We start from the raw sequence: 14,693 nt of genomic DNA, 5'->3' as shown, positions 1-14,693 counted from the left end.
TGGCCCCCCTCCCCTCTCCCCCGACGACCTGCACTCACACTGCATTTTGCCTTCCCAACCTGAGCACACTCACGTCATCAATGATGTGACAGTTCAGTTTGACAGAAGAGAAGTGCTCTCGCTCAGCACAGTGCACACTGCTTTAGTTATATCGTTTAAGTCGCTTGGGATGCAGTGACACGCAGTCAAATGTTTTGCTAAACAGATCCTCCACCTCCAACAAATGTGCTCCACCAGAGCACATTTGCACAAAGAGTCTTTTAAAAAATTAGGCATGTTAACTGTTAGTAAGAGAGTATGTTTTTTAAAACTGGGAATGGTACGTAAAATGTTTAATAATGTGGTTCCTAGTTATTTGGTGAACTATTTTCAGATGGTGAGGCAACAGCATTCATACAGTAGTAGTAGTTGGGATTTTAATATTTGTTTATTTAAATTTAGAAGTCTAGTGGGGAAAAATATGTTTTATATACAAGTGCAATCATGTGGAACAAATTACCAAAATCGACCAAGGAAATAAAAGATTTAAGGAGGTTCAAAAAAGTAATCAAAAGATGGTTGTTTGTTGAGGATAATTAGTTTGCATGGTGGACAAGGATGTTTTTATTTTATATGTTACTGGATTGTGTATAGAGTTGTAGCTGGAAGGCCACTCGCTGCGTGGGACATATGTTGGATAAGTTGATGGTTCATTCCGCTGTGGCGATCCCTGATTGAGAGAGGGACTAAGCCGAAAAGAAAAATTAATGAATGAAGGAATGTATTTGTGAATTATTTTGTTCCCGTTTTAAAAATGTATGAGGTACTGTCTGTTTTATGCATCATCTGTATTTTGAAGCTATACTTTGTTTTATTTAACAGCGAGGACCACAATGGAAACAAGCCCAGGGCTTTATTGTGTTTTTATCCTCGACAGTTTTTATTTCAAAATGTATGGGATACTTGAACAGCTTGTCTAAAATCTGTCAAATAAAATTCAATTCAATTCACCTTTGATCGTCATAAATAAAAATAAAAAACTTCTTGCTGCAGGTATAAGGAGGTTTGCTGAAGGTGCAGCTGTCGTGCAGAGGGGTTTGCGTCTTTAATAAACTACAACAGTTTGAGTTCATTGAAAAGTAGGAATGATTAATAAATCCATATGAAACAGTCCCTTAAAAGTGACATCGCGTCTTCAGTTTCGGGCTAAGGCGCGCTTTGCACTCATACTACAAGTGTACCACACCAAAGCCCAACCGAACCACGCTCTGGTACACCTCTTCTACCTGGGCCAGATTCGGAGCACTCAAACTTGTCAAACGATCCTAGAAACCTGGGCACGGTTTGGACAGCATAGTGTGAGTGTACCCTCAACACTGGCCAATCTTGTGCTGGATGTTGTTGTGTTTCATGGCTGAAATTGACCAGCCTTGTGGCCAATCTTCATTAATCGTTCTGCTGTAGCCAAATCTTGTGCCAATGCCAAACGCCGGTTTCATTGGTGCCAGCAGTAAAAATATTTGGCTGTGGACAATGTGAAACATGTATTGTTCTCTAATGAGTCCACCTTCATTGTCTTTCCCACATTAGGGAGAGTTACAGTGTGGAGAAGCCCCAAAGAAGACTGTTCCACGCCCAGAATAAAGCATACTAATGAATTATTGTGGTCTAAAACCAGGTGTTTCAGTTTCATCGTTCAACCCCTGTATATACATATCCATGCAAAATAATGTGTGTTAGGTGTTATTTTAAAGGCATCAGATGACATGCAGCAGACAGAGGAAGCACAGACCTCAGTTTCCTGCAGGATCTTCAGGTAGTCTGGAAGGGGGATTTCTGGAGCGGAAATGAGCTCAACCTCTTCCTTTGCATCTTCAAGAAAGCCCAGAGGGATCTTGAAGGAAACCTCATCCAGACAGGACATTTCAACCTTATCTGAAAGCAAAAGTGGCAAATGAAGGATCAACTGAATCCAAAAAACAACAAATTAACCCTTCACATCCCTAAAAAAAGGAAACATTTTGGAAAAGTTGTGATTTCATAATGATGATTTTTACATTGTAAAAATATCTGTTAATCAACAGTTTCCATATTTTGTAATTCACAAGTATTTATTTACGGTTGCAAATTGCATTACGGGACATTGATCTCTGCTCTGTTGACTTTTGATGGTGAAAATTCAACTCTACAGTTTAACAAAGTGACTATTGCTGACATTTTAGTAGTTTGAAATAATATGAAGTGTATATATACATTTGTTTATATATATGTATATATATGTGTGTATATATATATATATATATATATATATATATATATATATATATATATATATATATATATATATATATATATAAATAACTTTTTATTTATATAGTGCCTTTCCAGAGCTCAAAAACACTTTACAAAGAATGTAACAAAAAGAGATAGTACAAGCAGACATTGAAGAAACAATAATCAAGTAGAGACAACATTAGGTTCACAAACATACAGGAAGTCAAACATAACATGCTGGAAATACAAAACAAGAGCTAAGAGACAAATAAGCAGAGTACAGGTCGATCAAACAAAGTGGTAAGTTTATTAAATCAGAAGTGTAACATTCAGGAAAACAAGTGAGTTTTAAGTAAAGATTTAAATTCTGAGATATTATTAACAAAACAAATTGAGCATGGTAGAGAGTTCCAGAGTTTGGGTGCAATAACACTAAATGATCTGCCCCCCATTGAAGAGAGGCGGTACTGAGGAACAGCAAGGAGGCCAGAGTCAGGGGAACGTAGTGAGCGAGTAGGGATGTAGGGGACAAGCATGTTGAAAAGATAAGAGGGAGCAAGGTCATTTAATGATCTTAATGCAAGGAGGAGAATTTTGAATTTAATACGGTATGCAACTGGGAGCCAATGGAGGTCATACAAGATCGGGGTTATATGAAGCAGAACGTTGGTATGAGTAGTGTTCTAGCCCGCATATATATATGAGATATATATATATAGAGAGAGAGAGAGAGAGAGAGAGAGAGAGAGAAGAGAGAGAGAGAGAGAGAGAGAGAGAGAGAGAGAGAGAGAGAGAGAGAGAGAGAGAGAGAGAGAGAGAGAAATAAGTCGATTACAGAAAATGTACGGGCAAATTATTACAAGGTTTCTGTAATAATAGAGTAATAAACAACACCAACCCAGACAATATATCACTTTAAACTATAAAAATGCTAATAAAAGTCATTTTTCAAATTTTTCAAGGTTAAAGTTTGTTGAAAGAAAAATTACGTCCCACAATATTCAACAGTATCGACAGCAATAAACATATTGCAAACGAGCTGAATATGTTCTCCTGTAGGTTTGACACCTATGACCAGACACCTCACACCCCGCCCGGACCATCTCCCTACACAGCCATCAACACCACATCAACACAGCCTGGACCATCTCCCTACACGGCCATCAAACACCACATCAACACAGCCCGGACCATCGCCCTACACAGCCATCAACACCTCCACCATCTTCCTCTCCCCCCCTGCTCTTCAGATCAGTGAGGAAAATGTGCGTCAGATCTTCAGTAAACATAAGAAAAGGAAAGCACCAGGGCCAGATGGTGTCTCCACCAGCCTGTCTGAGAACCTGCGCTGACCAGCTGGCTCCCATTTTCCTCCCATATCTTCAATAGATTCACTGGAACAGCGCAAAGTTCCATCCTGCTTTAAGCGCTCCACCATCATCCCAATCCCGAAGAAGCCAAAGATCACAGGACTCAATGACTACAGACCTGTGGCCTTAACAATCTGTGGCCATGAAGTCATTCGAAGACTGGTGCTAGCATATCTGAAGGACATCACTGGACCCCTGGCTGGACCCCCTGCAGTTCGCCTATAGAGCAAACCGGTCTGTGGATGAGGCAGTCACATGGGACTGCATTATACCCTACAACATCGGACAAACCAGGGAACTACGCAAGGATTCTGTTTGTGGACTTCAGTCTGCCTTTAACACATCGTCCCATCACTGCTTGAGTACAAACTGGCCCAGCTCTTGTTCCTAGCTCTGTCTGTCAATGGATCACCAGCTTTCTGACAGATAGACAACAGCTAGTCAGAATGGGCAAAATCACATCAGACAGCCGCACCATCAGCACTGGGTGCCCCCCAGGGATGTGTTTCTTTCTCACTGCTCTTCTCCCTGTACACCAACGACTGCACTGCAAAAGACCCCTCCATCAAACTCATTAGGTTTGCAGACGACAATACTGTTATCGGCCCTCATCCAGAACGGTGACGAGTCTGCATACAGACAGGAGGTGGAGCGGCTGGCGTATGGTGCAGATACAACAAACCTGGAGCTGAACACGCTCAAAACAGTGGAGATGATAGTGGACTTCAGGAGGAAACCCCCCTGCACTCCCCCACTCACCATCATGAACAGCACGGTGGCTGCAGTAGAGTCATTCAGGTTCCTGGGCACCACCATCTCTCAGGATCTGAAGTGGGACAATTCATATAGACTCTATTGTGAAGAAAGCCCAGCAGAGACTGTACCTTCCTTCGTCAGCTGAGGAAGTTCAACCTGCCACAGGAGCTGCTCGTACAGTTCTACTCAGCTGTCATCCAATCCATCCTCTGCACTTCAATCACCGTCTGGTTCGGCTCAGCTGCCAAAACTGACCTCCGTAGACTACAGCGAATAGTCCGGACTGCTGAACGAATCACTGGCACTACCCTTCCTACACTTCAAGAACTGTACTCTTCCAGAGTGAGTAAAAGGGCTCGCAAAATCACTCTGGACGCCTCACACCCAGCACACTACCTGTTCGAACTGTTACCGTCTGGTCGGCGCTTCAGAGCACCAAGCACAAAAACAGCCAGACACAGGAAAAGTTTCTTTCCTCAGGCTGTCTACCTTATGAACAGTTAAATATTCCCCTACTGTGCAATAAATATGTGCAATACTTTCTCATACGCACTTGTACACAGCACCTTATATCAATATACAATGCAATACTTTCTACATTCGCACTTGTACACAGCACCTTATAACCTGTATATTATATACAATCTGTACATAACAACTCAACTCCAGGTTTCTTCACTAACGCATCTGTTTAAGAGCCCATATTATACATGAAATAGGGTCATATTTAGGTTGTAAGGGTCTCCAACAACAGTCTAATATGCTGCAAGGTCATAAACACTTTGATGGTCTTATAATCTGCATTTATTTTTTACCTAATTATCCCAACGACTCCCATATGAATCGTTCAGCGATCATTTGTTCCCAACCCCCTCCTCAGCGCGAAGCTAATCTGCGCTGGATTGGACCGATGACAGCCTGCTGCGATTGGTCGACAGTGACAGGCTTCAGCACGAGACAGAGTGAAATGCCCAGCTGGTAATCAACTATATAAAAGTAGTCACAGTGCACACGCGCTTCATAGTGTAAGGCTTTTTTCACACACACACACAACCCTCCTCAGAAGAGACACTGGGGAGATCGACGGGAGTCTCTCTCTCTCTCCCCTCTCTCTCGTCTCTCACACACACACAACACACACAACGCTCCTCAGAAGAACTAGGAAAGCGACGCGAGTCTCTCTCTCTCTCTCTCTCTCTCTCTCTCTCCTCTCTCTCTCTCTCTCTCTCCTCTCCTCTCTGCTCTCTCTCTCTATCACACACACACAAACGCTCCTCAGAAGAACTAGGGAAGCGAACGCGAGTCTCTCTCTCTCTCTCTCTCTCTCTCCCTCTCCCTCTCTCTCTCTCACACACACACACACAGCGCTCCTCAGAAGAACTAGGGAAGCGACGCGAGTCTCTCTCTCGCTCTCTCTCTCACACACACACACACACACGCTCCTCAGAAGAACTAGGGAAAGCGACGCGAGTCTCTCTCTCTCTCTCTCTCTCTCTCTCCTCATCTCTCTCTCTCTCTCACACACACCACACAACGCTCCTCGAAGAACTAGGGAAAGCGACGAACGGCGAGTCTCTCTCTCTCTCTCTCTCTCACACACACACACACACACAACGCTCTCAGAAGAACTAGGGAATGTGACACGGTCTCCTGTCTCCTAGCTTACGATCGATCGCCATAGCAACGACAAACGCAGTGGAACGCGAGCTCACAAAAGCCTTTAACGTTAAACCCGTAACAAAGCGGCACGCGTCGCGTTTAACCGTGGCTTACATGTGATAAGAGATATAAGATTAACCGTGTGTACTGTACCAGGTTAACAACTCATCTTTGGGTAGAGACTGTCAATATTACCATCTGAGCACAGCGTGACTTCATTGGACCGGCGGCGGTCTGTGTGGGTGTGTTCTAGGTGTTTTTTCTGTGTTAGTGGGGCGGGGCCGCAGGTTTCAAATCTCCCTGTTTGCAGCGCGTAACTACGGGTGAGGCTTGTGTTTCGTGGCTGCGTCATCGCGAAACACCTAAGGACTCGTTATAAGGCGACTTCGTTTGAAGCACTATGAGTCGACATCTTGTTATAGATGAATCAATAGTTTTAAACACGTACACTTACAGATTTAGCCTTAGCTGGATATTTCACTTCACTATAGGAGCTGTGTTACACACTACATGGAAGGGCATTTTTCAAAAACGCTATAATATGGGCTCTTTAATGTCATCATTTTTATTATTATTATTTTATTTTTTCAGATTTACTTTGTGTTGTCACTTGTCACTTTATGTACACTGGAAGCTTCTGTAGCCAAACAAATTCCTTGTGTGTGTGAAGCACACTTGGCAATAAAACTGATTCTGATTCTGATTCTGACAATGCAATTCAAAAGCATAAATAAAATGAGAAAAAAAAAAAAAAAAATTCACAAAATACAGAAACTGTTAATTTACAGATTTTTTTAGTTATATACACACAGCAAATCAGTAGAATCGTAAATAAAAAAAAACTTTTCAATTGTTAAATTTCTAAAACTCAATTTATTCCTTTGACTAAAGAGCAGAATTCACAAGATCCTCAGGAAATCACACCATTCTTATTTCTGGGCTCATTAAAGATTGTTTACTCATTTATATAATAACAACCATTACAAAGTAATAACAGCACAAAGTTAGCATAGTGCGTATTATACGGCAAATTTAATTGCATAAAATTCTTATTTTAAAAATGAAATAAAGCGTATTAGTTTTTTACTTGTTAATTTAAATTTCGCAATATTAGGGTTTTATTGTTTTTTTATCCAATAAATATTGCGTTAGATATTAAAAAAAATCCTTTAAAAATTTCATATGAGTTGAAACAATTCTTTTGTATCTTTTTGCGGACAACTTAATTGTTTTATGTTCAATCTACTTAAATTTGTAAAAACTATTAAGTTAACTTAATTGATTTGTATTGGGACAACATGAAGGGAACCCAGCATTTTTTTTTTTACAGTGAATGACGTTAAGTATTTGTTCAAACTATGTATTAAAATGAGCTGAAACAACACATTTATTGAGATTTTAGCGACAACTTTATTGTTTTGTTCAATTCACTTAAATTTGTAAAACTAAAACTAAAAAGTTAGTTAATTCCTTCATGTTGTCCCAACACAAATCGATTGTGTGGAACCCAGCATTTTTACAGTGAATGACTCCAGTGAATAATATTAAAATTATAACACTAACAAGCTTATTACAAACTTTTAGTATTTAGTAAGAACAATAGCAATAATGCATAGCAAAAACGACTAAATTGCTTGGTTTTCCTCGATTTTTGCTTCTCAGAAAACGCCAACATGTTCCACGTTTCACTATAAACGTCTCTATATTTGTTTACCTGTTATACAATAGTAAGGAGACTAGAGGATTAGGGATTAAAGATTACTGAGGCGGTCTCAGCGTCAGCACACACACATGCTCCAGCATCTGCTCACCGGTCAGAAACCACACCGGAAGAGCTCGTGCATTTCTCATGTAAAAATCCTTAAAAAGAAATACTTCATTAAATGTATGGGTGCATATTTATTGAAATCCTATGAATTCCTATGAGCTACACTGTTAGACATTAAATGTATATTTACAGTAACTTACTGGCAGCACTATAAATGTAATAATGAGGCGAATACAGAAGCCCCCTTTCAATAGGCTGGCTATGGGGCTTTGTTTCTTTTTATCAGGGGTGCAGATATTAGGTAAGCGCAGTGTATGTTTATATTGTAAAGAGAAGTCCTCATAGCAGGTGGTGTCCTGCAGCAGACGCTCCTGACAGATGCTCAGAGCTGATCTTAATATGCCGCTCTGCACCTTTTTCACCAGATGGTTTTAGGTTTTCAATGCGAGACGAGTCTTAAGAGCCAGATGCTTGATAAGCTCTTAAGATGTGTTCCTTCTGGTGCAGGAAAGAACAATGGAAAGTTCAGTAAGTTCTGCCTAAATCACGAGATGAAGATATCGAGGCTGAGTGACTACACTAACAGTAATGATGCTGTGAGAGGTCTTAAGTCAATTCAAGATGAAAAATCTGGCCTTGTATTGCCATGCTGATACTAGAAAAGGGGGGCCGCACAGAGGCTGAGTGGTTAGCACTATAGCCTTACAGCAAGAAGGTTGCTGGTTCGAGTCCTGGCTGGGCCAGTTGACATTTCTGTGAGGAGTTTGCATGTTCTCCCTGTGTAGGCATGGGTTTCAGTCCAAAAACATGCGCTTTAAGTGAACTGGATAAACTAAATTGGCCGTAGTCTATGAGTGTGTGTGTGTGTGAATGTGAGAGTGTATGGGTGTTTCCCAGTACTGGGTTGCGGCTGGTAGGGAATACGTTATGTGAAACATATCCTGGAATAGTTGGCGGTTCATTCCACTGTGGTGACCCCTGATAAACAAGGGACTAAGCCGCAGGGAAATGAATGAATGACTCTAGAAAAGGCCAAACTTTGATATAGTTCTTTGACATAAGATACATAATTATTTGAGTGTTGTTGAGATGTTTGAATGAGTCATGTGACCATAGTACTCAAAAGAGACTCTAAACGCACCTGATCACTGTTACCCTGATAAAGCCAGATTGTTGCTGAAAACGCGTAGATTTTTTTAAGAATAAGTCATGTGAATAAAGCCTTTTTAAATTTTTCCACATTTCCGAGTGCCTTGGACTAATTTCTGTTGATGTTTGGATATAGTTCTCTTCCAGAATGATTGGTCATGACTGGTTTCCACTTCTAGTTTATGGCCACCATTGACTTCCATGGTAATTTTCCCTACTATGGAAGTCAATGGTGGCCATGAACTGTTTCGATACCAATAGAATATCTTCTTTATGTGTTCAAGCTCATACAGGTTTGGAAAAGGAGTAAACTTCTAGAGTGAGAATTCTGTCATTGTTAAATATGATAATTAGTTTCAAAAACGTAAGAAAATCTTAATTATTCAAATTAATTCTCAATTTTAAACCCTTTTCAGTTTATATTTCTTTTCTAATCACCTTAGACAACAGAATAATGCCTCTATGATGCATAAATACATGTAAATACACACTGTAAAAACATCCATACATTAGCAGTTTTAGGTATTTTGTGATTCATGATTTTATTTTTCCATTTATTTATGCTTTTGAATTGCATTATGGGACCTTGATATTTTTTCCAACAAATTTTAACCTTGAAAAGTTTGAAAGAGTGACTTCAATTATTTTTATTGATTTATTTTTACAGTTTTTTAATTTTTTATTATTATTATTAGCGGAATGCATTCATTTAATCATTTTTATTAATCGTTGGTTATTTTAATACTTCCGCAGTTAAATACAGTCTGAGCTATACAGTAGGAAATAATGGGAAAAATACAATTAAACAGGATAACAAGATAATATGCACCACAAAAATCAGGAGAAATTATTAATGGTATACCAAAAAGGTGGCGCCACAGTGGTTAGCACTGTCGCCTCACAGCAAGAAGGTTGCTGGTTCGAGCCCGGCTGGGGTCAGTAGGCATTTCTGCTCCGGTTTCCCCCTCTGTCCAAAGTCATGCGCTATAGGTGAATTGAATAAGCTAAATTGTCCATAGCGTAGGTGTGTGAAAGAGTGTGTATGGGTGTTTCCCAGTGTTGGGTTGCAGCTGGAAGGGCATCCGCTGCATAGAAACATATGCTGGATAAGTTGGCGATTCATTCCACTGTGGCTACCCCTGATTAATAAAGGGACTAAGCTGAAAATAAAATGAATGAATGAGAGCCAAAAAGGTGTCCATAGAAAAATCATCGGACGTCCGATGTATGCCTTAGTAAGTTTCTCGAGTGGAAATAGCGTACATACTTGACAACCACATTTTAAAGGAGGGGTATACTGAGACGACGACCACAATAAAAGTATAGATTCTTTGCCAGTATAAACCAAGATTAAAAACAAATGCTTGATGTGGGAGTCTAACACATTCTCGAATTCACCATATAACAAATAAAATTCAAGAGAAAAACAAAATGCTATCTTAAAGAGTGCTTGTAGATAATATGTATTATCTTCCAAGCAGAGATGATTTTGTCATACCAGAACCAGTGAAGGAATGATCCTTTGCATTTTTAACAGTTAAAACAAAGATCAGAGGAGCTTCTGTACCTTTTTCAGATTAAGGGTGTAAGATAAACTCTGTTAATGAATTTATAATTGAGTTCATGGACACTCAATGTTATTATCATTCGTAATAGTTTGAAGTGATATATTGTCTGGCTGTGGATGTATATTGTATAACAGTACATTTTCTGTTATTTTACAGACTTCTCTATATATTATTGCTTATACATCCTATATTACAGGCTACTTAAAATGTCAGCAAAAGTCACTTTGTTAAACTGTAGAGTGAATTTTCACATCAAAGGTCAACCGAGCAGAGATCAAGCTCCCATAATGCAATTCACAACCGTAAATAAACACTTGTGAATTACAAAATATGGAAACTGTTGATTAACAGATATTTTACAGTGTACATTTTACATTTTTTGAGCAAAATCTATGTTTATTGTGCAACTTTTCTGCTGGAGCTTCATCTCTGTTCAAATGAAATGTTGTAAATAGAGCATTTTAATTCATTTGTGGTTACATGTTTAAAACATTCTACAAAATATCTTCTTTTGTGTTCAACAAAAGAAAGAAGATATTTTGAAGAAACCTGAAAACCTGTAACCATTGACTTGCATAGTAGTAAAAACAAATACTATGTAGATCAATGATTACAGGTTTACAACATTTACGAAATATCTCTTCTTGTGTTCAACAAAATAAGTATTTGAAGAAACCTGAAACATGGAACTATTGACTTGGCATAGTAAGAAAAACAAAACTACGGAAGTCAGTGGTTACAGGTTTTCAACATTTTTCAAAATATCTTCTTTTGTGTTCAACAAAAGAAAGAAGTTATTTGAGAAACCAGTGGTGAAGCTACAAAACGGCTTCTTTTGGTTCAACAAAAGAAGATATTTTGAGAAACCTGAAAACCTGTAACCACTTGCAATAGAGAAAAACAAATATATGGAAGTGGTTACAGGTTTACAACATTCTACAAATATCTTCTTTTGTGTTCAACAAAGGAAAGAAGATATTTTGAAGAAACCCAAAAACCTGTAACCATTGACTTACATAGTATTACAAACAATGCTATTGAAGTGGTACATGTTTAAAACATTCTACAAAATATCTCTTTTGTGTTCAACAAAAGAAAAATATATTTTGAAGAAACCTGAAAACCTGTAACCATTGACTTGCATAGTAGTAAAAACAAATACTGTGTAGATCAATGATTACAGGTTTACAAACATTCTACAAAATATCTTCTTTTGTGTTCAACAAAAGAAAGAAGACATTTTGAAGAAACCTGAAAACATTTAAACCATTGACTTACATAGTAGGAAAAACAACTACGGAAGTCAATGGTTGAATGTTTCCAAACATTTTTCAAAATATCTTCTTTTGTGTTCAACAAAAGAAAGAAGTTATTTTGAAGAAACCAGTGGTGAAGGCTACAAAACGGCTTCTTTTGTGTTCAACAAAAGAAGATATTTTAAAGAAACCTGAAAACCTGTATGTAACCACTTACTTGCATAGTAGTGAAAACAAATACTATGGAGGCCCAGTGTTACAGGTTTACAACATTCTACAAAATATCTTCTTTTGTGTTCAATAAAAGAAGAAGATATTTTGAAGAAACCTGAAACCTGTAACCACTGACTTGCAAATTAGGAAACAAATACTATGGAAGTGGTTACAGGTGTTACAACATTCTACAAAATATCTTCTTTTGTGTTCAACCAAGGAAAGAAGATATTTTGATATATCCAAAAACCTGTAAACATTGACTTACATAGTAGGAAAAAAACAAATACTCTGGCAGTCAATGGTTACAGGTTTACAACATTCTACAAATATCTTCTTTTGTGTTCACAAAGGGAAAAAAAGATATTTTGAAGAAACCCAAAAAACCTGTGAACATTGACTTACATAGTAGGAAAAAAACAAATACTCTGGAAGTCAATGGTTACAGTTTACAACATTCTACAAAATATCTTCTTTTGTGTTCAACAAAAGAAAAAAATTCAAAATATGTTTGGAACAATTGCAAGATGAATAAATGATATCAGAATGTTCATTTTTGAGTGAACTATCCCTTTACATTATATTGACTTTACATTATATTTGATTTTACACAAGAATTAAAGTAAAAGTAAATGAAAATAAACCTGATTTTCAAATCAAAGCAAACAAAAACATCTAACCGACTGTAATTGCCCAAATAAAAAATGCTGTGCGTGACAATATTTTGCTTTGAAATGAAAAGAAACATTAGCAGACCTTTAGCAGAATACAGACAAATAGTCCTAATAAGATCCTATGCATCAACAAAAACTGAAAAATATACGTATTAGTGGTCTCTTAATTGTTCATAGCTGTACACACACACACGTCAACAGGTTTAAAATGCTTTAAAACACCCAAACTCACCCTACACCCTTACAGTAATGAGTGAAAATAAGGTAGAGTAAATATCTACTACTGACCTGTGGTTTGTGCCCAGCGTGTGTCTGTGTGTTTCTTCACTCTGAGACACGTGCGCTTGTCTGTGTGTTAACTCCTCTGCTCCACTAATCCACTGACACCACTCAGACATTGGCTGCTCACCTGAGCCGCTCACACCTGCTCAACATGACGCACACACAACTTACAAAACACTCACTTTGTTTGCTTATTGAGGAGTGATACGCATTATTTGGACGAGTAACGTACCCAAGATGTGGTTTATTTGACACAACACAAGCTGCGTTAAGCAGATTAGAGGGAATACAGTGTGAGTAATGAGTCTTTTTCACACTAGTCAACATTGGGACGAGTTTTGTAGGACTACTGATAATACTAGATCATCCTGCAAATAAATGGGTGAATGCCAATAAAACCGTTGTGATGATACTTTTCCAATAATAAAGACTTATGCATATACAGCTATGGAGGAAATTTAATAGACTTCACAGCTTTTCTAAATTTATGATTCACAGTGCATCTGGAAAGTATTGATAGCGCTTCACTTTTTCCACATTTTTTAATGTTACAGCCTTATTCCAAAATGGATTCAATTCATTTAATTCCTCAAAATTCTCCACACAATACCCCATAATAGCCACGTGAAAGAGTTTTTTAAATTGTTGCAAATTTATTAAAAATAAAAAACCTGAAAAAATCACATGTACATCAGTATTCACAGCCTTGCTCATACTTTGTTGATGCACCTTTGGCAGTGATTACAGCCCGAGAATATGATGCCACAAGCTTGGCACACTGGCTTTGGGAATTTTTGCCCATTCCTCTTTGCAGTACCTCTATCAGGTTGGATGGGAAGCGATGGTTGTACAGCCATTTTCAGATTCTCCAGAGTTGTTCAATAGGATTTAGGTCTGGGCCCTGGGGGCCACTCACAGAGTTGTTGTGAAGCCTCTCTATTGATAATTTGGCAGTGTGCTTTGGGTCATTGTCCTGCTAGAAGATGAACCTTCGCCCCAGTCTGAGGACAAGAGCACTCTGAAGCAGGTTTTCATTCAGGATGTCTCTGTCCATTGCTGCATTCATCTTTCCCTCTATCCTGACTAGTCTTCTAGTTCCTGCTGCTTAAAAACATCCCCACAGCATGATGCTGCCACCACTATGCTTCACTGTAGGGATGGTTTTAAGCCTGGTGATGAGCGGTGTCTGGTTTCTCCAAACGTAACGCCTGGCATTCACTCCAAGATTTCAATTTTAGTCTCATCAGACCAGAGAATTTTGTTTCTGATGGTCTGAGAGTCCTTCAGATGCCTTTTGGAAAATTCCAGGTGGGGAGTAGCTTCCGTCTGGCCACTCTACCATACAGGCCTGATTGGTGGATTGCTGCACAGATGGTTGTCCTTCTGTAAGTTTTCTCCTCTCTCCACAGAAGAACTCTGGAGCATAGACAGAGTGACCATCAGGGTTATGATCACCTCCCTGACTAAGGCCCATTTCTCCCCCGATCACTCAGCTTAGATGGCCGGCCAGCTCTAGGAAGAGTCCTGGTGGTTTCAAACATCTTCCACTTACGGATGATGGAGACCACTGTGCTCATTGGAACTTTCAGAGCAGCAGAAATTTTTTGGTAACCTTCCCCAGCCTTGTGCCTCGAGATAATCCTGTCTCGGAGGTCTACAGACAATTCCTTTGTCTTCACGCTTGTTTGTGCTTTGACATGCACTGTCAACCCTGGGACCTTGTATAGACAGGTGTATTCCTCATC

General features: G+C 38.9%; 1 protein-coding gene across 1 annotated transcript in view; it reads right to left on the bottom strand.

Moving 5' to 3' along the window:
- The window catches only part of ubap1lb (ubiquitin associated protein 1-like b), a 29,624-nt gene extending 27,718 nt beyond the window's left edge, over positions 1-1,906 (bottom strand). The window contains exon 1 of the mRNA XM_056462704.1: positions 1,772-1,906. Coding sequence (XP_056318679.1) covers positions 1,772-1,903 — 132 coding nt within the window. The 5' untranslated portion in view covers positions 1,904-1,906. The remainder of the gene's footprint in view (positions 1-1,771) is intronic.
- Between the last annotated feature and the right edge of the window lie 12,787 nt (positions 1,907-14,693).

This window comes from Danio aesculapii, chromosome 7, assembly GCF_903798145.1.
Source record: "Danio aesculapii chromosome 7, fDanAes4.1, whole genome shotgun sequence".
In the NCBI taxonomy this organism is placed as follows: domain Eukaryota; kingdom Metazoa; phylum Chordata; class Actinopteri; order Cypriniformes; family Danionidae; genus Danio; species Danio aesculapii.
This window is presented reverse-complemented; position numbering and strand designations above follow the sequence as displayed.